At 43.0% G+C, this 25,777-nt stretch overlaps 1 protein-coding gene across 6 annotated transcripts in view; it reads left to right on the top strand.

The window, feature by feature from the left end:
- DYNC1I1 (dynein cytoplasmic 1 intermediate chain 1) overlaps positions 1-25,777 on the top strand; it is a 234,983-nt gene that overhangs the window by 72,342 nt on the left and 136,864 nt on the right. For all 6 annotated transcript variants that reach the window (XM_081164604.1, XM_081164609.1, XM_081164605.1 and 3 more), the window contains one exon: positions 1,912-2,027. In XM_081164604.1, the coding sequence (XP_081020730.1) occupies positions 1,912-2,027 (116 nt within the window). The remainder of the gene's footprint in view (positions 1-1,911; positions 2,028-25,777) is intronic.

The raw sequence follows: 25,777 nt of genomic DNA, 5'->3' as shown, positions 1-25,777 counted from the left end.
TTAGAAAAGCATGTTTGTGGAAACAGTAACATGCATGTTGTAGGTGTGTGCTATCAACATGTATGTCTTTCACATCACCAGCAGCCCCCAGATTTCCCCTACTTGTTCATTGTTCAAAGTATTTTATTAATATCACATCAATCATATTTCTATTTCCTTTTAGCCCATTAACCCTTTGAAAGTTGCAGCCAATAAATTAGCTAATACAATTTACATAACGTTGGCTTCTTCAGTACCATGATATATAATACATTGATGTAATATTTTTGCACTGAACTTCCTCCAGAGGGCTCAGAAACAGCTCTGTGAGGTTGTTTCTGTTGAGCAGAGGTGACTGTCCCAAAGTTTGCTTCATAGCTGAGCTGGGATTTGAACCCGGGCTTCCCCACTCTGAGATTATGTTTGGGTTGTGTTACAAATAACCTTAAAACTGCCTTTGGATAGGTATTGGTTACATACATAAATTATTTTTTTATTGGATTAGTGGTGGGCGAGGAGCAGAATATGACTGCAGCCCAGTGCACACCTACTTTGGGAACGAGCCCCATTTTATACAGGGATATTTGCTTCCACATAATAATGTATAGGCTCACAATATGAGAAGTAGTGCAAGAAATATCCTGTCCATCTTGAGGACAGGACTGCAGTATCATTACCAGTGTTATCCTAAGAATGTCAAGCAACTTCTGTTTTTATCTTTTGATTATTAAGGACAAACCAAGCATAATGCTGTTCACAAAAGTTAGCATTTTTTTTTTGGAGGGGGGAAGAAAGTAAGGGGAAGGCATGGGGGCCCTGACACAGATCAGGAAAGCGGGGGGGGGGTGTTCCTGCACTGCGATTTATTTTTTAAAATAATTTGCACAGGAAGCTGCCTTGTACTGAGTCAGAACACTGGTCTATCTAGCTCATATTGCCTACACTAACTGGCAGCACCTCTCTAGGGTTTCAGGCATGAGGCAATCTCAGCCATAACAGGAGAAGCTGGGGTTTCAACCTGGGGCCTTATGTATGCAGATCATGTGCTCCACCACCAAATTTACAGCACTTTCCCCGCATGCCCGATTGCATGAATGGTTTCTTGTCTGGTTCAGCTCTTAGAATCCAGCAGTAAAAGATTCTGGCAAGGTTGGATGACGCCCTTCGCACATCCTGCGAACAGACTGTGGTTGATGCTTTGGAGTGTGCATTGCCTTAATGCACAGTGGCAAATTCAGAGCTGTGAAAAAGAGTCATTTGGGAGCGTTTATGAAATCCTTTCTCAAAAACTGACGAGTTGCAGCACTAGCAATAGTGGCTGCTATACTGCCAGGTCATTTTTATTTTTTATTTTTTGCTGAAAGTTCGATTTAAAGCAAAACGGAGTAGAAACAGCACTTTTCTAGCTTGCAGCATCAGTGTCAACCCCCGCGAGAGAAAGCAAAGTTAAGCTCCTAAGGGAAAAAAACCCACATCCTGTGGGAACTGGGGAAGGGACTTAACTCGGCGGTGGAGCAAAGGCCTGGCATGCAAAAGCTTCTGGGTTTGGTCCCCAGCATCTCCAGGTAGGGCTGGAAACAGTGGCAGACCTTGGGGTCTCAAATTTCACAGCGCCCTGTGCAACGCCAGAATCCACCCCCTCTCCGCTTCTCATCCTCCATTCTAAATAATAGTTGTGACATCCTCTGCAGTGCCTCCGATGCTTGGAGTGCTGCTGAACTGGTTGTGCTCCCCTAAATCTGCCTCTACTGAGAAGTACAGTGCCTGAAACATTGGAGAGCTACTTCCTGTCAGCATTGACAATGCTGAGCTAGAAGGACTAATGGTCTGACCCCACTATAAGGCTGCTTCTTGTGTTCATGACTGAGCGCCATAGCGCTTTTGACGGCATACTCCAGTACCTAACCCAGCCTTTTGGTTTGCTTGTTCTAGCCGCCGCCTACACAAACTGGGCGTGTCAAAAATCACCCAGGTGGACTTCTTGCCTCGGGAAGTGGTGTCCTATTCCAAGGAGACGCAGACGCCTTTGTCTACTCATCGATCTGAAGGTAAAGCAGCTACCATTTCTTCAGTGGAATTTGAGATGTTTGGAGTGAAGAAAAAAAGCTCACTTTGATCAATGATCACTTTAATGTCGCATACCATAAAGGTATTAGAAAGTGAAAGACATAGCAAGCTTTCTGTTACAAAGAAGTAATTGGTATGTGATTTGGAGGGTGGTCTCTTTTGCAATAAAAGCTTCCAGCCTCAGGACAAGTTACTTGGAAGCCATTTCAGTCAACTGTGGTGGAGTTCCTGAGCTGGGAGTCTATCAATTCTTTCTGACATGTATTGCCTCCATTTTTACTATTTACTTTTGTTTTATCTCATGTATGCTCCTGTGTGGAGTTTTATGTTGTTTTACTCTATGTCACATTTAACCTCTCTGGAGAGGGAGAGTGGAAGGTTTATTAGTGGCAGACACAGTAACATCAATGACGTCCTACTGATTGTGCTTCAGATGGAGTTAGTTCACATTGACAACAATAATATATAACTGTATTATTCACAAAATAATTGTAGCAGCAACCTATATGACTTAGGAATTGCGTCTGGCTGCAGTCTTGGTTTTGTCTTCAAGGAAATCATTTTTTTCGTTCCAATAGCACACATGTTTGTACATTACACTGGATTTGTTGAGATTTTAGCGGTAGCTGGTCCGCATGATCAGTTGAGTATGTTCCCAGGTCAGCGTGCATGGGATTGCAACTTTAACCTCCAGGTTAACTCAGCACACTAATGCTGTTCAGATGTTCAAAAACATACGGAGATAATTGTGTGAGAGTGTGAGCATACTCTGGCATATCCCCACACTCTGCGCCCTTCCAGTGGTTGGAAGGTGGATCTTCAGCGGGGCAGCCTTCCACATGCACACACAAGCCCTGTGAGCATGAAGAAGCCTTGAGTGCCCAAGATTTCATCCTGCTTATGCCCGTTTGGTAGCCTCAACCTATACACAGCACCGAGGAGTGGATCACATAGGATGCAGCAGTGGTGGTGTGGGAATAAGGGACAAGTGACCTTGGCCTCGTTCTCCTCCCTCGCGTCACCCCTCCAAATACCGCTTGCTTCTGAAGACCTGAATAGGGTTTTATGAAAAGATCCAAAGTCTTTTAATTAGATGGAGAGAAGACTGCAACTGCTTTTGGATATTTTAATTTTATTTGTTTTTAAGAGTGTCTTGACTGTTTTAGAAAGCTTTTGCTTTGTTTCTCTTTTGAAATGCTGTATGTTTGCTGCCCTGGGCTCGAGGGAAGGCAGGATATATGTTCAATAAATAATAAAAAAATAAAAAACAGATCTGTGGTGCAAGTAAGCTCTTTATCTTCAGCAGTTTCCTGATGGCTTCCAAACTAAAAGGGAGATATAGCTTAGAAAATCTGTCTTGTTTCATTATTCTGTCTATGCTGGAGGTGTGGAAGCTGGAGGCTGCCTGGCAGCTTCTGAACAAGTAGTTGAGTCATCAAAAAGACATATCATTTTCCTCCACTTTCTTTTTTTTGGTCTATTCAGCATCCTACTTCCTTCCACGGAATAATGTATTTTTTTGTTGGAAAACCTACAACTTCCTTTATTTGAGGGGAAGAAATGACATGTCATTTTTGGCTCGGTGTATAATTTGAGATGCTGTAGATATGCCTCTTGACCTCACTGTTCCTTCAAAATCCCTGAGACACAGAGGTCACATTGAGATTATAACGAGGATACTTCTGAAAAGGCTCCTCTCTTTCACTAGTAAATCATCATCCACACACCATAACACATAGGAACACTTGTCCTTGTGGATCATGGCATCCTGTTGCAAGTCTCCAAGACCTTCCCAGTACTGTATGAGATGTACCAAGGACCTGACTCAACAAGGGATCTTTCTTTGTTACCTGACCATTGGCCCTGCTGGCTGGGAGAGTTAAAGTCCCACAACATCTGGAGGGCAATACTTCAGGGAAGGCTGAGCAAATCATTTAGAGCACTCATATAATTACTGAATCGATGTGCCTTCTGAAGTAGCCTTTATTTTATCTGCTGTTCAAGGTAATTACCATAATGAGTTAGCAAAGCAGAATAAATATTTGGAGCAGGAATGGGGCACCTGGGGCTCCCCAGATGTCGCTGGACTAAAACGCCTGTTGTTGTTGTTGTTGTTGTTGTTGTTGTTGTTGTTGTTGTTGTTGTTGTTGTATTTATTAAATTTGTGTACCGCCCTTTACCCATAGGTCACAGGGCGGTCCACAACACAAAATTACAATATAAAAAACACAGAATACATAAGAACAACAAAAACAGCAGCAATCTCATATTGTCAAAAGACGCTTGGTCCATCAAGGAGTTATATTACTGCCCCCATCATTTCTGACCATGGGCCGTGTTCCCTGGGGAAGATGAATTGGAGTCTAGCAATATCTGGAGGGCTAGTGGCTCCCTCTTCCTGCCGTAAGACAAACTGTTGGTGCCTGAATGTTTTTCTTTTGAGGGCAAGCAGCAGCTTGGGGGACGGGGTGGGGGTGGGTGGGTAGGAATTCAGGTCAATAAACTGATATTGCTGAAAGGATAAATCTCTTCACTTCCAGCCACATGGGTCTGCTCCCAAAGCGCTCTCTTCCTCTCACCCCCCCCCCCCTTAACTGAGAAAGATGGGAGATCTCATGGATAGCCAATGTTACATTTAGCTCAGCCCTCCAATAAGCTAACTTACTGCTTAACATTTGATCTTGCTGCCTGGCAGAGGTGCCAAAGCACTGTCTCCTTAAAGTATATATTGATGTAATAAAATAGCGACATGAATCTATTTGTTGCGGAAGTACAGTGGTACCTCGGGTTACAGACGCTTCAGGTTACAGACACTTCAGGTTACAGACTCCACTAACCCAGAAATAGTGCCTCAGGTTAAGAACTTTACTTCAGGAGCTGGGGGCTCCTGGGAGCTGGGGGCACTGTTATACAGTGGTTTCGCTCCTTCCTCCTGGGCCGTGTTCAGAAAGTGGTGGTGGGGGATGAGTGTTCAGACCCTTGGGCTCTCACTTGTGGGGTGCCTCAGGGTTCCGTCCTCTCCCCCATGCTTTTTAACATCTATATGAAGCCGCTGGGAGAGATCATCAGGGGGTTTGGACTGGGTGTCCATCAATATGCAGATGATACCCAGCTCTACCTTTCTTTCAAATCAGAACCAGTGAAGGCGGTGAAGGTCCTGTGTGAGTGCCTGGAGGCGGTTGGAGGATGGATGGCGGCTAATGGATTGAAGTTGAATCCTGACAAGACAGAAGTACTGTTTTTGGGGGACAGGGGGCGGGCTGGTGTGGAGGACTCCCTGGTCCTGAATAGGGTAACTGTGCCCCTGAAGGACCAGGTGCGTAGCCTGGGAGTCATTTTGGACTCACAGCTGTCCATGGAGGCGCAGGTCAATTCTGTATCCAGGGCAGCTGTCTACCAACTCCACCTGGTACGCAGGCTGAGACCCTACCTGCCCGCGGACTGTCTGGCCAGAGTGGTGCATGCTCTAGTTATCTCCCGCTTGGACTACTGCAATGCGCTCTACGTGGGGCTACCTTTGAAGGTGACTCGGAAACTACAGCTAATCCAGAATGCGGCTGCTAGACTGGTGACTGGGGGCGGCCGCCGAGACCACATAACACCGGTCTTGAAAGACCTACATTGGCTCCCAGTACGTTTCCGAGCACAATTCAAAGTGCTGGTGTTGACCTTTAAAGCCCTAAACGGCTTCGGCCCAGTATACCTGAAGGAGCGTCTCCACCCCCATCGTTCTGCCCGGACACTGAGGTCCAGCGCCGAGGGCCTTCTGGCGGTTCCCTCATTGCGAGAAGCGAAGCTACAGGGAACCAGGCAGAGGGCCTTTTCGGTGGTGGCGCCCGCCCTGTGGAATGCCCTCCCATCGGATGTCAAGGTGATGGACAACTACCTGACATTCAGAAGACATCTTAAGGCGGCCCTATTCAGGGAAGCTTTTAATGTATGATATTTTAGTGTTTTTTGGTTTCTGTGGAAGCCGCCCAGAGTGGCTGGGGAAACCCAGCCAGATGGGCGGGGTACAAATAATAAATTATTATTATTATATTATTATTATTCAGGATGAGACGAGAAATCGCGCAGCAGCAGCGGGAGGCCCCATTAGCTAAAGTGGTACCTCCAGGTTGAGAATAGTTTCAGGTTAAGAATGGACCTCCAGGACGAATTAAGTTCTTAACCCGAGGTACCACTGTAATCTAAACCCCAAGTGCAAGATTGGGTGTGAAACGGCAGAATTTGCCTTCAGAGATGGCACAAGCATATTCTTCTCTTTCGAAACCTGGATATTTTTTTTGGAGGAGTGTGTTTTATTCTTTACTCCAGAAACTTACAAAGAGTACCCTCTAGTGGTGTATGTCAAAACTGACATTGTGGTGGAGGAGGCGATCAGAGGAAACTGACTAAGCATGAAGACGGGAGCAGTTCTGAATATGGAAGCACGGCATTGTCCCAATTATTTAAGGGCGGTGAGCAATTTTAATGGCAAAAGGAGCAGATGCATGAGGCAAATATAGTCATTCACTTAACCTGTGGCTCACATGGGTGAGGAGTGGCCGTGCCTTCCTCTTGCCTGGTAACGATTTCTTGAAGGGCAGCTCTGTTAGATCTGTTGTTCCGGAAGGAGAGAGCGAGCTCTAAAAAGGATCTTGTGGTATTTTAAAAGACAAATACATTTATTAAGACATAAACTTCTGTTGTTACAATGCATGCATTTTCTCTGATAGAACAAGATTTATTATGCTATTCTTGAAAGGGAATTGGACAACTTCATAGAGGTGGACAGCTCTATCCATGATAATTTGGCGGTATACCAGGGGAAGGGGAAGCTGTGGCCCTTCCAGTGTTGTTGGACTCCAGTTCCCATCAGCCCCAGGCATCTTGGCCCAGTGGTCAGGGATGATGGGAGTTGGAGTCCAACAACATGTGGGAGCCCACAGCTTCCCCAGCCCTGCAGCACAGCCAGTGTGGTGTAGTGGTTAAGAGCGGTAGTCTCGTAATCTGGGGAACCGGGTTCGCTTCCCCGCTCCTCCACATGCAGCTGCTGGGTGACCTTGGGCCAGCCACACTTCTTTGAAGTCTCTCAGCCCCACTCACCTCACAGAGTGTTTGTTGTGGGGGAGGAAGGGAAAGGAGAATGTTAGCCGCTTTGAGACTCCTTTGGGTAGTGATAAAGCAGGATATCAAATCCAAACTCCTCTTCTTCTTCTTCTTAATGCACATCCAAAGGTGCTGTGCTTCTGAAGATCACTTTGGGGGCAGAAAGGATACTGGTCAAGATGGATCCTTAGGGCGATCCAGCTGGTCTCTTCTTATGTTGCCTTGATCTACATAACAATTATTTATCTGTCTTGTCAGACCTTCGCACCCTGTGCCAGGCTTCCGTCACCAGGGCTTTTTAGAAAGGCGTCTGTCTGATTTAGTCTCCCCGTCATGTTTATTTCTTATGTTTCCATTTTAATGGTTGTTTTGGAAATGGTGGTGGCTTAGGCTTTGCACCTTAATGTTCTGATCTTATGATTAGAGCCAGGAATGGCGATTGCGAGGTATTTTAATATTGTGTAATGTTTGGATGTAACAGTTTCTTTCGAAATTAGGCAGGATATACATTTTTAAAACAAGGGGGGTTAATTTTAAAAATGTATCACAGCCTTCCTCTATTATTTGTTTATTATAAGATTTCTTAGTAACTTTTGCAGTGAAACAAACATAGAAAACTTGCACTGAGTTGGACCACTCGCCCATTTGACTTAGTAATGTCTACACTGACTGGCAGCCTTTCTGTCATGTTTCAGACAGGGGTTTCTCACAGCTGTACCTGGACATCTTGGGGATTGAACCTAGATACAATGCAAAGCAGATACTCTAACACTGGGTTGCAGCCCTTCCCTAAATCAACTCACATCCGTCCTCAGAGGACTTATTCTTACAACAATCTTGTGAGGCTATGCTGAGAGGGACTGATCTAGTGAGGTTTGCCTACAGACAGAGATTTGAATTCAGGTTTCCCTCAGCCAAATCCAATACTCTAGCGACTATAGCAGACTAATTAGCAGAGTTGTGGCGAACCCTATCTTTCTTTAAATTTGGCCACCTTCATAGCTGCCATATATATATATAGAAATACTTTTGTGGTTCATTATTCTGTGTCCTGCTATCCATTTCCTCCTTCTGTTCAAAGTTACATTTCAATCCAGTCACTTTTAGAATAACTGCTACTTTTAGTTACAAGGAAATTCAGATGGGAGGGATTGGAGGAAGTCAAGTAATAGGTTTATGAGGTTGGAAGTTTAGTCAATTATTAATTTGCATTGTATTTGTGTAATTGTTGTTATATCTTTCGTTGTTATTTGCTTTATTTGCTTTATTTTTATTTTTTCTTTATTGGTTTTTGAGTATGTGTTATATTTGTAAGAAACTTAATAAACATTATTGGGGAAAAAATATAATAACAAACCTAAGATTTCTTAATATTTGTGCGACACTCTCCCCCATTAAATAGCTATTTCTTATAGAGTGAAGTGTGCACTAGGAATTGGTTATAACTCCATTAACTGAATTGATCAGAATGACAGGGATACTGTAGTTACTGATGCATTAGCTGCATCAATATGTATAAATTTCAGCTGTTTGGAGTATCAGTCAACAAGCATTGTCAAAAAGGTCCAAAATTCAGCACGGAGAGTCACTCCCATAAATGTGCAATAACATACTTGTTGGATGAGGAAAAGAATGCTGCTGTCAAGCAAAAGGAACCCAAATAAGCCTCACGCAAGGAAGCGGGCGTGACAGCATCTTGTCCTCTAAAACGCATTCTGAGATGCCTACCTGCTGGACGGCACTTATTTTTTAATGTCTCTCTCTCTCATATATTTTTCCCCCCATGTAACATTTTTACAAATCAGTTTCATTTGTTGAGACATTGGGAAGAAAAGGGGGAAAGAGGTGGGGGGGGGAAAGATGGGTGGGGTGGGGTCACGTGGCGATGTTTCTATTTTACTTAATATATGTGGGGTTTGGTGTCAGCGTTGCTTGTGCAGGTTCTCTGCTGTTCACTTGTGTTCCTTTGGTGGTGAGAGAGGTTGGGGTTGGCCTAGGGTGCGGTTGTTCATTTGTGGTTGGCTGTGGTGGTCTTTGTTTTCGTGTGTGAGTGCGGTGGGTGGGTGTTTTGGATCAGGTTAGCCATATTGATTTGTATGCTGCTGGTGGATTTTTGTCATTGTCTTGTTGGGCTGTGTATTTGATAAAGAAGAAGGCGTCTTCTTCTATTTGTCCCCGTGTCAGTTTCAGTTTATTGGTTAATTTTTCTAGTAAGGCTGTTTCCCATACTGTTTGGTACCATTGGTCCATGTTTACTCCTGACAGGCTTGACGGCACTCCTGAGATTATTCTGTGTGGCTGGAGGTTTGATTTAATCTTCCTGCAGGTGGACACAGCCTGGCATGTGGCCAATTGCAGACTCTCCAAGAGCTTTAATTGAGATTCCTATGTTGCTGGGGGTTGGACTAGATGATCATCGGAGGCCCTTTCCAGCTGTACAATTCTAGGATTCTATTTTTCTTCCACTCCTTGTTGCTGCTGATGAGTCTTTTGCTTTGGTTTCTGCTAAGGATGGGGCGGGGGGCGGGCGGTATGGCGAACCCTTCTCCCCCCTCCACACACACCAGAGAGCTCTGTCATTATGTCCTAGGGAGTAGATTCAGCCTCCCCACAGGGTGGTTATCAATCCAATCGTTAAGTCTGGCATCCCAGTTCAAAGCATTAAACCAAATGAGCTTCTGGGACACCTGGTGACAATTGGCCCCAAACGCGAGTTAATGGCCTTGACCTCCGGGTCTCATAACTAGCTGCAAGCCATTTCTGCTGTGCCTTTGCCCTCATCCTCGCATCCTGACATCTGAAACCAGCATTGTGCTGCGTTATTCGGAGAGGGAGCCTCATGACACCTGTATGCAAATAGAACCCCAGCTGGGGAAGGGAAAGCATTTTTCTTTCTTTGCCGAGAAAGCGCCCAGCATGTCTGAGCCATCAGCAGCTCACATGTCAAACTATTCCTTTAACACGATGTGAATGAGAACATGGTAGGTGCTTCTCTGACGGGCCGCGTGCATGCAATAGCTGCGGGAAGATTTCTTCTGAGTTCTTGAAAATGTAAATCCTTTTTTAAAAAATTATTTAGAAGTATTCCTAGACCACTTAATATTTAAAGATCTCTTAGTGGTATGCAAAAATGCGATGTAAAAACAATAAAGCAGTATAATAAGAGCAAATATGAAACCAAAACAATAGTATATGGGCAGTAATAACAGGGTCCAAGTCTTACAGGTCAGGGAAAGCCTGGAAACACCCCCCTCCTCATATTTAGAAGATATCAGAAAACTGGTGGATGATTGTAGAAGGAAGGGCATTCCAGAGTACAGGGGCAATGGTGCAAAATGCCTGTTTGGGGGGAACTGCTCTGTGATATTCTGTAGGATGCCACTAATATTCTTCAGTATAATCTGCCACAAGTATAATATCCCCAGATGATCTAAGCGGTCTTACACATCTGTATATGGGCAAGTAAACCTGGTGCAGGGTTATTCTGGGCTTCTGATGTAACAAGAGTTTAAATGTGGCTGGTAGTTCCCTAAGTGTAGCGATAACATGTGTGTATCAAGGTGACAGGAAAGGCGAGACTAGCTAAACCAGAAGTCGTGCTTCCATCCTAAACAGTCCAAGATTAGGGCAAGGAGTCAGGAGCTTCCTGGCCTGTTAGGTTGTTCCCATCATTTCCTTACAAGATCCATTTTATTTCACTTTTGGATGTTTTTCCAGGCTCTCACATATATTATCCTACTGAGTGTCATAATATAAAAAAACAACCTTGGGTTTGATGCCTTTGTCTTATGGGATATTTTATTTTCTATCCATCTAATGTGTATACCACCCTTCATCTGAAGATCTCAGAGCAGATTACAAGATAAAATTATAGCTCAATATAAAAATATAGCTCAATAGAAAAAAACCCAAGGATCCAATAGGTTCTAATACTCATAGAATAAAATATATTCTAGCAATGTAACCACTATAACACCAGAAATCCTTTGCTTTACAACATTTCCACCAGACGCGGACAAAGTTTTCCTTGCCCCCACTCCCGCAGTGTCACTCCACATAGTGCTTTTTAATGATAGGGACTATGATGATGTCCAATTGCCTCTGACCACACCATTCCAATCCTCAAGAAGTCCCTCAATCTGTACTATACTTCCTTCCAATCTATCTGGTGGTTGTGCGTCCCCACCTGCATCCCCAGCAGAAGGACTTGGGGGATGTGTTTTCTAGCAGATGTCCATTGTACAGACCAAACTCCGCAAGCTACCTAGTATGAAGAAAATGCATTGGCTCAAACTGCTGTACAAGCTTTAAGATGGTGCTTATATTGTAATGGAGGTAAGCATCGGAGATGGACAAGTTCATATTCTAGATCGATTTGTAATTCTGAATCTCAACAACAGCCTTCCTGCTCTTCACTTAAACTCCCGTTTTACATGGGCTCCTTGGAATTTTTAAGGACGTGAACCGGGCTAGAATGAGGAGTAAGAGAATATTTGTCTCTGGGGCCTCATTGCAGCTCGCTTCATGTACTTAATGTTATCATTAGGGCAAATGAATATGTGCAACTGAGCCAGCTGAAAAGGCTTATGTCCTACAGCTCAGTAGCATGAGTTCTATAGCTCAAAAATGGCTTAGGGAAATAGCCCTAGTTTTTCACAGAGGCTTAATAGTTTCCTCAAATTGGCTCATTAACAGAAGAGGCCACCTGCCCAAAATGATAGTAGAGGCTCCCTCCTATATATGCCATATTCTTGATCATATTGAGGAAATGCCAGCTTTCTGTCCCCACCATTAAAGTGTTTACTAATTCATTTCCCCCCCCACAAGGACCTGAAAATAAATAGCATCCTTCCAACTGTATTTTATAACTGCAATATGACATTACTATAATGTAATTAATATCAGCATAAGATGGAAAAAACACAAGATGATATTTTTAAATAAAAAAATCAGATATTAAATGTGATAGTCTAAAAAAAAAGTCCTGTTTAATAAATCTTTAATCTGGCTATTCCATTAGTACCCTGTTACTTTGTACATGTCATTTACACAATTGTTTTTGACAGATGAAAGTCACTGTGCAAAGATTCTCTCCTCTCATTCTTAGGTGGTTAAAGCTTTCTAGCGAAATCACCCACGTGTTTAAATCTATAATTGTTTATGTGTTCACTTGGCAGTAAAGTCATGTTGAACTCAGTGGGAATTTTCTTCTGCTTTACTTCTGAATCAGCACACATGAGAACAGGTTTTGTATGTGTGCACAGACATACACACACAATAACTGTTTTGGTAATGTTTCTTTTTCATGAAATCAAACAGTCACACTTTTATAATATTTATTATTATTATTAAAATATTAAATTTTTGCACACAATAAAACAGAATAACAAATGCATAAAAACAGCAGTGCACAAAATAATAAAATGCTCATCCGATGATATATTTAAAAGAAACAAGGCCTACCCACCCCACGTAAATGAGACCGAACGAAAGCCACAAACATGTCTAACTAACCTGCTGATTAAAATCTATAAGCATGGGTAATTTAAAAAACAGCTTTTGCCTGGCACCTAAAGACAGACAGCGATGGCGTCAGCCACGCTTTTCCTATTGGAAAACATCCCACAAACAGGGAGCCACCATTGAAAATGCCTGTTCTCATGTGTATTCCAGACTTGTGCATTTCAGAGTTTTATGGCTCTGTTTTAAATGGTCCAAATTTTCGGCCTTAGCAACACTGCTGGCTGTTTTTACCTGCATGGTTCTTGATTGCCCTAAACCAGGAGTAGCTAACCCGTGGACCTCCAGGTGTTGATAGACTACGACTTCCATCACCCTTGGCCATTGGCCCTCCCATGTGGGGCTGAAGGGTGTTGGAGTCCATTGATGTCTGGAGGACTACCGGTTTCCCACCTGTCATCAGAAAACCTAAAAATAGATGGGTGCCCCAATTCCAGTTGACAGGTATAAGCGGTGCTTAATTTTTACCTTTATTTTTAGGAAAAGGTGCCAGTACTGAGTACCCCCAGAAAAAGAGAGCGCTGGTTATAAGCTGCCATCCTTGCAGAAAGCTGCCTAATGTAAAAGGTTCGGTCATGATGCATCTTTGCCGTAGAACACAAATTAATCACAATTGCAATCTATTTCCGTGTCCTCCCATTTAAGAGAAACAGTGTTGTTCTCTGCATCCCAGATCAGTTATGTCAGCTGAAAAACGGTGCCTTCTTCGTTAGCAACTGCTTTTATCAATCTGCTGAATAGCAGTCTCTTCCCAGGGACCGGCCACATCTTGCAATAATTTTTATATAAGTATTACAGCGCAGTAAACATGATACTCATAGTAATTCCTGCACTCCCCCCTCCCTCCGGCATCTCCATGTAACCAAAGGCGTTTGTGCTGTTATTAGTTTTGACAAACTGGATTGTACCTCGGCCATTGTTAAGTCGTTCTATCTGCCCTACCCCCGCAACTCGCTGAGAGACAAAGAATTTTTAATGAATTTAATTAAAACTTTATGTGGTTCCTGGAGTACAGCTCCAGCTGCTTGGCCGTTCTTTTTGGATGAAGGAAAGTTTCTTTAATGCATAATGATGTGTTTTATATGAGATACGTTTCAACCTCCTTCCTAGTAGCCTTAGGTTGTTTTCCATCTGCATCACACTGGCGGAATATTTTATAAAGAGTCTCTTTAACATCTTGGTTAAGTGCAAAGCACAAATCAGTATGTTAAATATATTATCAACAGCAGCTACTTTTGGGGCAATCCACCACTTGTCTTGTCAGCTGCCAGAATCAAAACCATATATTTTCATGAATGGCTTTTCGTGAATATTTTTTCATGAATATTTTCATGAACGGCCGTTTCATGTTTCTGATATGGCTTCTGGATTGGAACTTGCTGGGTCCGAATCTCTTTGGGGCTTGAATTGTGGAGGATATGGAATTTTATTGGGGGGAACCAAAGTAAGACCATGAGAACGTAAGATGACCCTGCTGGATCAGGCCAATGGCCCGTCCAGTCCAGCATCCTGCTTTTGAAGCAGCCAACCAGATGCTTCTGGGAAATATGCACGCAGGACCCCCTCAAGCACACTCTCCCCTCTTGCACTTTTCAGAAAACCTAGGACTAAGATGAAACTGTGAAGCTCCCTTGTTATTTTTGCTATTGGATGCTACATGTTGTTTAAGCAGTCTTGTTATATGTACAGTGGTACCTCGGGTTAAGTACTTAATTCATTCCAGAAGTCTGTTCTTAACCTGAAACTGTTCTTAACCTGAAGCACCACTTTAGCTAATGGGGCCTCCTGCTGCTGCCGCGCCACCGCTGCATGATTTCTGTTCTCATCCTGAAGCAAAGTTCTTAACCTGAGGTACTATTTCTGGCTTAGTGGAGTGTGTAACCTGAAGCGTATGTAACCTGAAGCGTATGTAACCTGAAGCGTATGTAACCCGAGGTACCACTGTATAGTATTGAAATATGGGTGGGGTTTTTTTGCACGCTATTATGTTTTTTGTTTTGCTGTGTTGATATGGAATGGTTACTATGTTATTGGGATGCGGGTGGCACTGTGGGTTAAACCACAGAGCCTAGGAATTGCCGATCGGAAGGTCAGTGGTTCAAATCCCCGCAACGGGGTGAGCTCCCGTTGCTCGGTCCCTGCTCCTCCCCACCTAGCAGTTCGAAAGCACGTCAAAGTGCAAGTAGATAAATAGGTACCGCTCCGGTGGGAAGGTAAACGGCGTTTCCGTGCACTGCTCTGGTTTGCCAGAAGCGGCTTAGTCATGCTGGCCAAATGACCCAGAAGCTGTACGCCGGCTCCCTCGGCCAGTAAAGCGAGATGAGCGCCGCAACCCCAGAGTCGGCCACGACTGGACCTAATGGTCAGGGGTCCCTTTACCTTTTTACTATGTTATTATGAAATTGTTTTTGCAGTGTTTGTTGTAAACTGATATGAGCATGATTTTGTGTGTGTGTGTGTGTGTGTGTGTGTGTGGAAAAGCAGCATACAAAGAAAATGAACGAAGGAGACCTCTTCCGATACCCACAGCATGTCTTGAGATCTAAAAAGGCCCTGCTCCAAGTACCCTCTTTAGTAGAAGCACCCTGTGCAAAGGAGAGGGCCTTTTCTGTGGTGGCCCCCTGACCCCTCTTCTCTAAGGAGGTTTGCTTGCCAGCTGCATTGCAAGCTTTTTGATACCTTTCTATTGACTTGGGCATTTTAGATATGAAGGATTCTCTTCTGCTTTTCAACTTTATTGCTTCTGTTTTCTATTTTCTTATGCCTGTGGTTAATTTTAAATGACTCAAACTTTAATTCACATCGCTCTGGGATCTTCTGATGAAATCTTTGTTTGTTTACTAAGAGATAAATAAAATAAAATTGAGAGAAAACTCTTGGAAGAAGATGATGGCATGCCTCGCTTTTAAACAGCAGAGGGAAGAAAACATAGCCAGAAAGGAGATGTTACTAGTTAGCAGAAGGCTTGTTACTGTGCCTTTTAGTGCATTGTGTGAGATGGCTAATTAATGAAAAGAAACAAACAAAGGTGAAATGTAGGCACAAGCCTAATTTACACGGGGTTTTATTAGCCAATGAAAGACCCGTAGCAAGAGCAGTGGAAGGCTGGCTTTGGCTAAAGGAAGGTGTGAATTCTCAGCTGGACTGCAGTGTAAAAAGAAACATACAAAGCCACATTCCTCATGTAAAACAAAGCCATTTTATGGAACTATATTAATAAGACTGATGGGCCGAGAGGAGGTAGTTAGTGAGACTTTGCATTACGAGCCCATTTCCAGTCTTGCTGCTTCCTCTGGTTCCTTCTTCATGCTTTCCCACCAACTTCCAGCTGTGTCTGAAAAAACGGGCGATTGCTGAGATTGCGAATGCTTTGGTAACGTTGTTTGCATTAGTGTAGAATAATTCCCTATCCCATACAGGGATTACAGTATTGAATACATATACAGTGGTACCGCAGGTTACATACGCTTCAGGTTACATACGCTTCAGGTTACAGACTCCGCTAACCCAGAAATAGTACCTTGGGTTAAGAACTTTGCTTCAGGATGAGAACAGAAATCATGCTCCGGCGGCACGGCGGCAGCAGGAGGCCCCATTAGCTAAAGTGGTGCTTCAGGTTAAGAACAGTTTCAGGTTAAGAACCGACCTCCAGAACGAATTAAGTATGTAACCAGAGGTACCACTGTATGATACCTATCTATGTAGCTAGCTATATCAAAGTATGGTGGGCGGATAGGGCAAGGGGATTGTCTCATTTGTCTGTCTGTTTTTGTTAATATCTTCATTCAGGTCATTGCCGATTCATCAGGAGAATGTTTTGTTGTGTTTTGACAGGAGCAAGAGCCCTCCTTTTATACGTTAATGACCATTAGATTGGTGCTGTGTTTTTGCGCTGCAAGTACGGTGTACATAGATTGGGGTGGTAGTCACTTAAGTTTTACTTAGGGTGGACGCACTGAAATAATGAAGACAACTAAGTTATGTCCATTGATTTCAGTAGGTCTCTGATTAAAACTTAGTTGAAAACTGCCAATTAATTATTAATTAATTATTAAGCTATATTTTTGGAAGCTATTTTCTTTAGTAATTATACGTATTTAGAGCCTGACCAAACTGCGGGAGGCAGTGGAAGACAGGAGTGCCTGGCATGCTCTGGTCCATGGGGTCACGAAGAGTCGAACACGACTAAACGACTAAACAACAACAATATTTTTGGAAGCTATTTTCTTTAGTAATTATACGTATTTAGAGCAGAGTTGAAAACCTTTTTTCAGATCGAGGGCCACATTCCCATCTAGTTAACCTCCCAGGGTCCACATGCTAGTGGTGGGTGGAGCCAGAGCCAAAAATGGGTGAAGCAATCAATATGCATTTGACCTTTGTACAGTAGGGCAGCTTCCACACATATCCCCACAGCCCCCTCTCCACCCTCCATCTGGACAACCAAGAGGCATTATTATTAGGGTTCAAGGACATGTTTCAGCCAGGCAAAAACACTCAGAGGGTGGTATTAGGGTAGGTGTGTGTGTGTGTGTGTGGCTGAGGAGATGGTGGCCTGGGAAGAGTCATGAGGGCCCGATAGAGGGAAATGGAGGGCCGAGTTTATCCCCCAGGCCTGATATTCCCCACACCAATTTAGAGATTTATGTGCCATGTTTCTAATTATTACCAAGGGTGTTTTATAACATGTAAAGACAACAACTTCATTCTGAGGGCCAGGCAGAGATAAATGGAAGCCTGGATTTATCCCATGTTCGAAACTCCCATTGTTTTTGGCACATTTTGTGACAGGGAATTTCATGAGGGCGAGTGTTTTCTGAGCTTTGGGCACAGCACTGCGCCTAAGATTTCAGATTAAAACTGCAGAGTGGAAGGAAAGGAGGGCCTTTTTCTGCCTCCTCACTTCCAGCTACACTCTGAAGACTGGAGAAGAGACCCTCTTAAGAATATTAAGTGGGTGGGCAGGGGAAGGACCATCTGAAAAATGAACGTAATATTTTAGCTGCAGTTCATTCATTTCCAGCTTTGTATTCTTGCTATAGAAAGTGCACCTAGACATTCCGTTGTTGTGCTCATAACTTGCATTACGCTGCCATTTAGCTCCTAGCTTTCATATCTCAGTTTCTAACACTGTTTATCCCCCAGGCCTGATGTTCCCCACACCAATTTTGAGATTTATATCCCAACATTCTAACTGTTACCGAAGATGACTTATAGCAAGTAAAGACCCCAACTTCATAGGCATGTTATATATATATCTGACATCAGTTTAAAAAAAACCCCTATCAACACAATTGACAGGGTCACAAATTGACATTCATTGATAAAAACATCTTCCTGCTGGAAGAAAAAGTCTTCGGCAACTGGTGAAAACAGGGAGAGAGGAGTCCAGCTGTACCTCAGGAAGCAAAGTGTTTCATAGTCTGGAGGTGGCTACTGAGAAGGCCTTTCCTCCTGCACTTCTGCAGTAGATGGGAGCAGGAGAAGGTATGTCAGAACCAGATACGTTTGCCATGCTATGAGGGGCCCTAAAGCTTTCTCATGAGGACCAAAGTAGCTGTAGCACGTGAGACTCATCGTTTATAGTCTCGTGACTTTTTGTTTTACTGATTAACTGAAAGGAGTTGTGAATTTGATTGCAATGGCGATGTGGGGGAAAGGGAGTGCTTAACCCTTTCGCCCTGTATCTTTCTCCTGTGGCTGGGTAAGCAGGGCTGGTTTTGATCAGGAAAAAAATGGCTTGAGGGTAAGAATTAAGCACCTCTCCCTCCGTTCCCTCCCTCCCTGCTGCTGCTTCAGTCAGATTTGTAGCACCTCCCGTCCCCCGTCCCCCGCCAGTCCCTGCATTTCAGTAAAACAATCACCACCAGTGACAGACTAATCATGGGTTTCCCATGTCACTTGTAACATGGCCCTCACAGAACTTGACTTGATCTTTCATCTTCCTGACAAATTTCCAAGATACAAGAAATCGCTAAGCAACTTGGAAGGAGATCTTTTCGAGAAACACATTTTGGAGAAGGATGTCAAGAGAGACTGTTATTATTAAGGATGCAACAGTAGCTCACATTGTACATTTTGGGGAGAGAGAAAAAATAGATATTTACTGTTGTGAAGAATAAGGCGATCAGTGGCTACTAGTCATGATAACTATATGCTATCTCCAGGGCCAGAGGCAACATGACTCTGAATACCAATTGCTGGGGAACATCTGAATAGCACCAGGGCACTATGGGTCTCATATCTTGCTTGCATGATTCCCAGAGCCATCTGATGGGGCATTGCTGGAGCCACAATGTGGATTAGACAGAACTTTCATCTCATCAATCAGAGCTCTTATCTTATGTAAGCCAGGCATACACGCAGCAGTGCTCATCAGATGTGAGACTTCTGAGAGTGCTGCATGCCCGAGAAGTGTACTTAGTTTGTGTTAAATCTGGGCTTTTAGAGTTATGACTCCAGTCCTCTGGAATCTGTTACCATCTGAAATGAGACAGGTTGTTGTTTAGGCAGTTACTGAAGACGTTTTGGTTTAAGAAGGCTTTCCCTGAAGCACACCCCAGCTATTTATTGGATTTTAAATTGCAGAATTGTCAAAACGGTTTCTGAGGTTTAATATTTTGTCTCATTTTTTTCCTTATTGCACAGCACTTTGTGTAATATTTATAGTGTCTGGCTATAAATCTTTAATATAAATGAAATAAAAATAATTAGTGAAGCAAAAATGATACTGCAAATCAAGGCCTGGCTAACGGAGAATTCAATTTCCTAGCCCCTGACGCATAAGAAGGACAGTGTCAGGAGGATATCCCTTGGGGGGAAAAACCACATTTGGGACACAATCACTTCTTTCCTTCAGTGAGTGAGAAGGCAATACAGAAGGGCAATTTAATGTGGCTAAAGAGTCAAATTTCACTGTGCCACTGTTAACATGTAGTTGTTTCCAGCATAAGGGGCATGGCTGTTTCCATTTTAATTCTGTCTATAAAGTGATGTAAAGATTATTATTGAGTGAACACTATTTGGGGGAGGGGGGGGGAGAATGGTGTCCAAGACATCCTTTTGGCCTGGCTTTAGACTTTTTGCTTATACAGTGGTGCCCCGCAAGACGAATGCCTCGCAAGACGGAAAACCCACTAGACAAAAGGGTTTTCCGTTTTTGAGCTGCTTCGCAAGACGATTTTCCCTATGGGCTTGCTTTGCAAGACGAAAACGTCTTGCAAGTGTTCTGATTTTTTTTCGCTCCCCCCCTTTTTCTAAGCCGCTAAGCCGCTAATAGCCTTTTAGCCGCTAATCCGCTAAGCCTTTAATAGCCGCTAAGCCTTTAATAGCCGCTAAACCGCTAATAGCGCTAATCCGCTAAGCCGCTAATAGGGTTGCTTCGCAAGACGAAAAAACCGCTAGACGAAGAGACTCGCGGAACGGATTAATTTCGTCTTGCGAGGCACCACTGTATTGGATGTTAATTTGGGCAGCTTGTTGCCAAATACAGGGCACAATACCACCAAAATGAAGCACTCCAAGTTCCACTGGTTTTAATGGAAGGCAATCAATCATATGCTTCTATTTCCCACTGAAATAAGAATTGATTAGATCATGCTAACGTTTGTTCTGGACAAAATGGCACCTCTGCTGTTGCGCGGAATGATCTAGGGCAAACAAACAAACAACAAACAACAAACAAACAACAAACAAACAAACTGTTTTATGGCTCGCAACACAATTTTTATTAGATTTCTAAAGTTTTTATTTTATTTTAATGTCATAGCTTTTGAATTGTTTGTGCTTGGCTTTTGAATTGTTTGCGCTAGCTGGGAGATTTGATCAGAAAATGGGAAGCATTCAAGAATTTGCACACACAGCTTTAAAGCAGTAGCAGAAAAACAAACAATTCTTCTTAATCTCCCTCCCTCTCTTCCCACACACACTCATATGCCAAGAGCAGAAATGTTCAAAGGGCTTAATCAGGTGGGCTGGGTGATGGCTGGCTACAAGAAACATGAACCGGATTTCATTAATGCCAGCATTAGACTTCAGGAAAACGCAGCCCGTGTACCAAGTTGCATAGCTGTGTAGTGAGAAGTTTATAGCAGATGTCTTGGCCTCCTCATTCACCGAAGCTTGTGGGAAAGTATGTGCCTAATATATAAAGTATTAAATGTCACTGATCAGAGAATGCCAGGCAAAAAGTGATGTTTGTGTGATGTTTGTGTGAGCAGCTGTATATTTTTGATATTTTTGATATTTCTTTGATATTTTTGATGTTACAGCTGTATATTTTTGATGTTACAATGATGTTACAGGGGATATGTTTGAAACAAAGAAGTTGATCGGTTGCAATAATGACATATTTCTTCTGCTGTGTCATTTTCCTTCCCACTTATCCCAAGAAAACATAACAACTGGAGAGTTACGTCAGCGTATCAGATTTTTGTGCAAATGTTTGGTCACTCCAAGAAACCCCCTTTCCTTAACAAATCTGGCAGATGGGTCCCTTTGGCAGCAGCTGCTGGCCATGTGATTTAAAACTTCCTGTCACTATAATTGATGTGTTTTTATTCTTTCCACTTCCTGAAGCCTGATCAGAATTAAAATTTGCCGTTGGAATTTCCTGTCAAAGCAACTCATTTATTCGCTGGGCAGAGAGGACTGACAGTACTTTGATTGGACATTGCCTTCAGCTATTCTCGGGCAAGGAGATTGCTTCAAATTATACTCCTTTGTGAGGTTTGACTTCCACGCACACCACATCTGCAAATATATACAGATTGTCCATCATGCGGTAACCTTTTTCCCCCACCCCCTAATGAAAACGCCACATGTAAAATGTTAATGATTTGAATATCAAACCCGGCCACCTGCTAAGGGCCCTGGCTTTTCTCTTTACTTAGAAAACCCCACTGAGCCATCAAATCGTTGTCTCCTATCAGGATGCTATATTTGTTCACGAGGGAGACGCTAGGCTCCTTTTGACTTACTCTGCAGGGTTTTCATTTCGGTAAATTTGGCCTGATACAATGAGCTTCTGACTGTTACAGTTTTAACATACCGAACACATATTAGTCCAGTAAGTCTTGCGTGTGCTGTGAGTTGTCCGTTTGACCAATGGTTCACTAGGGAACTATGAAGGGGGAAAGTTGCTGTCTTTTATGGCCCTATCTGCACTGTACATTCAAAGCAGTATCATATAATTTTAAACTCATGGCTTCTGCCCCCCCCAAGCATCATGGGAACTGTAGCTTCTTAAGGGTGCTGAGAGTTGTTAGCAGACTCCTTATTCACAGAGCTACAATTCCCACAGTGGTTTAACAATAAATTATTTTCAGGGAACTCTGTGAACTGTAGTTTTGTGAGAATAGGAGTTTCCTAACCATCTGCAGTACCCATGACAAACTAATGTTGTTTCCTTTTCTCCTTAGGATGCTGTTTGTTAATTTATTTAAGGAATTTTATACTCTGACTTTTGAGGAAATCCTCCACAAAACGCCTTACAGTATTTTAAAATGCAAATCCAGTTCATAAAAACATTTAGTTGCTTTCACCCATACTTCCTCCTTCAGACGTGTATTCTAATCCTAGTTATTTGTGGTCACATATCTGAATTCTTTCTGATTTGCTTGTAGAAAGCTTACATAGAGGTTAGATTCTATCCCACCTTTACTGGACATTCATTCTGATTCGTTTGTGCGGAGGTTATACGATGATAAGTGTTCAACTTTCATTTGACCTTATTTGCTGATGGGATGTTCATTCATCTTCTCATTAATCCCACACTTTTCAATTCATTTCCCGTCTCTTTCCCAATTCCAAAAAAAAAAAATCCAATTCGTTTTTAAAGTGGATTTGCTTCACCAGGGTGACAGAGCTCTTGAATCTGTTCTAACTGCGCAAACCTAAATTTCCCGGTCTGTGCTTAAGTCCCTTCTGCAAAACACTGACAATCTGTCGAGATGTCTTTTAATAGAGATAACCAAATACTGGTGTCCTATTTTAGCATTAAGAGCAATTGAGGGCTGTGTAGTGGTGCCATTGATTTTTTTCTTATTAAGCAGGACCAAAGTTGTTGCTATGTAGGAAAATGCAGGCAATCTTTGTCTGAAATATGCCTGTCCCGGGTTCTCCTCATTTCCCTCAAAGAACCCATTTCTATTTATATGTGAATGTCTGCATGTTTATATATATTTAAATGCTCCATTTGCTACACTGGTTTTAGCTTCTTGTTAGCATCACTTCTCGTTAGCGTGACGTTCTGCAGCAGCAGGGCAGCTGGAAAAACGAAACACGTGTTCGAGATTTATGCAGTGTCTTTATTTTCTTTCATTAGGAGAACCAACAATAATAGGTGCATATTGTAAGTTAACAGTGCTAAGCAGTATGTTACAGCCATGTCTGACAGACGTGTTGTCCATGGTCATATTTCACATCGGTGAAACAGTGGCTATTTGCTTTAAAGCAACACGACCTTAAAACAAATCAGAAGCAATATTTAGACTGGGGTCACCATGCTTAGGAAAGCTGTTATCTAAAAAGCATGAAATCTCCTTGTCCTGTCTTCAGTGTCAACATTCACCCTGTGTTCCTACCAGACACAGAGCATAGCAGATTTCTTATTGAAGGACTTCGTAAGTATAGAGAAAAGAATGCATTATCTATGAAACATCTTATCCTAAGTTAAGGGCGGGGAACCTTTTTCACCCCAAGGGCCACATTCTGTCCTGGGCAACCATCCAGGGACCACATGACAGTGGTGGGCGGAGCTAGAGACAAAAATAGGCGGAGCAACAAATGTAATTCTTACCTTTTGGGGGCTAATCTCTACACACACTCATACATACTCACTCAATATAATCTGTCTAGACAACCAAGAGGCAATATTAGAGGACAAGGACGCGTTCCAACCAGGCAAAAACACCTAGTAAAGGTGTGAAGCAGGTGTGGCTGGGAAAGGCGTGTGGCCTGGGGAAGAGTCCCGAGGTCGAGGTGGAGAGGCTCGGAGGGCTGCATTCGGCCCCCACACATGAAGTTCCCTGCTTCTGTGCTAAGTAATACTCCACTTCTTTTGAAGAAACCTCAAGGGACCTTCTTCGAGAACATTATTAAGTTTGAAACTATAAAACTGTTTGTTTTTGAGCTGTAGGATTTGGGCAGAAATGAGTCATGGGAACTGACAGGGCCAGACCCAGGTTTGCAAGGTCTTTTAGCAAAGTGCCCTGTGGTTTGGACTGTCTGTGTCAGTGACCTCTCATGGGGCTTTCTGGCAAGAGTGGGCAAAAGCCCCAAACAGCACTGTGATCACCCTTAGGCTGCTCAAAACTGGCCGTCCCCAACATGAAAACAAAGCATGAGCATTCAGATGATAGATGTCATGTTTCATCTAGCCATACCTTCCTGAGCTGATTCAAGTCATGTGCATTTCAGTGTGTGTGTGTGAATCAAAATGTTACTTCTTCAAAACGTTTGGTTTCAGTACTGTGACAGCAACCTTGGAGTCTCTGAAGTGGCTCTGTGTTTGTTCAGTAATAGAGAAGTCCATTTCAGCCATTACAGAAGATGAACGTGCTTGCTTTGCAACACACTAGGTGACCATAATTGCTCTGTTTTTATTCTTTTTTCTTTTTATAGTTAAAAGCATGGAACATCTTTATTCAACTGGATGCTCTAATCAATGGTTTGATTCACTGCAAAATTTCTTTAAATAACAACAACAACAACAACACCCTAAAATTCTGTTGCAAAGTTGATAAATATCTGTTCAGTTTAGCGTTATTTTAAAAACCTAAGCAGTGAGGAGTGGAAATTGATTTGCCTGCATATATACTGTCAGTTAAAACTCTCCATTGTATGTATGAATGTATAAACGGCCTGTTGGCATTGCCTTTTTCTGGGCAGGAAAAAGGCAACACTATGCAAAGTGGTTACTCTATCCTTTGAGGGTTGAGAGTATGGGAGTTAGATCTGGGCCTGAAATAGAGGGAAAGAAAGTATGCCAAGTAAATTTATAGCAGTGAACTGGATCATGCCGGAAGGTGTTTCTTCTCGAATGTCTTCCACAACTGAAGCAACAACCAGCATGTCTGATTGGTGGCGTGAATCAGTCTGTACTCTGTTTATCGCTAGTCAATGTATTTCCCTGACCTTGACAAAAATGTCATCTGAATACTTCTTTGTGAGTATAAGCCATAATTTAGCTTGCTGGCACCCAGTCCAGATTTGGAAGCTTTCAAGTGGCAAGTGTAACTGCGGCTTGTGCTCGTGGCAGGCAATTGCTTTCCTTTCTGTTTCGCTCTTGCCATGAAAATGGATCCCTGTAACCAGGGAAAACGAAGTGATTTGTTGGTGTGGCTTTTGCTGGGTTGTATATATGGCCTTCTTTTCTTTCCTCCTGCAGAAGATTTAGCAAACTTTTTCTTGATTCTCCTCTGCCCTACATGGCCATAAACCTTTGCCCTAATTTGAAAATGTTGTGGTTGGTGATCGCTTTCTCTCTTTTCGATAGGAAGTTAAGAATTGGGGGTTATTTGGCTTGTGGATTTACAAACTCTCTGTTGCTTGAATCTCTGTGAAGAAATCTTCCCTTGGAATTATGAATGGGGAGGAAGTAATGAATACAAAGCATTTAACGTTGTTCTTTGTGAGTGTTAAAAATGCGTCATATGCATTGTCTCACTTAAAATGGTGTTTTTGCCCACCTTGTGCCTTCCGAATGCTTTGAATGCCCAACTCCTATTGGCACTAGCCAACATGGCGAAGGGTCAGGGATGATCAGAGCTGTAGTTCCAAACATTGGGCGGCACCACATGGGGGAAGGCTGTTTAGAGCAGCAACTCTGAAAGGCTGGCCGGTATGATAATCTCCATATTATAGATTATATTATTGAGGCTCAGAAACAGGCTTGCCTATGGCAGTGTCAAGGACTGGCTGGATGATGAGGAGTGGTGGGAGGTGCCTGCTGGGGAAACCTCCAAAGGAAAATCCCAGGAAAGGAAGGCTCAGAACCTGGGGATTGGTGGTGGGTCATCGAGGAGAAGATTGAGAGGAGGTGCCTGATGCTGAAGGGGTAACAGGGTTCAGTGAGCATAACGCTAGAGCTTGTGGACATCCAACAGGGCTGAATGGTGGA

The sequence above is a fragment of the Podarcis bocagei genome (genome assembly GCF_964188305.1).
Source record: "Podarcis bocagei genome assembly, chromosome: 12".
NCBI lineage: Eukaryota > Metazoa > Chordata > Lepidosauria > Squamata > Lacertidae > Podarcis > Podarcis bocagei.
The sequence above is the reverse complement of the archived record's forward strand: the minus strand, read 5'-3'. Positions and strand labels throughout refer to the sequence as shown.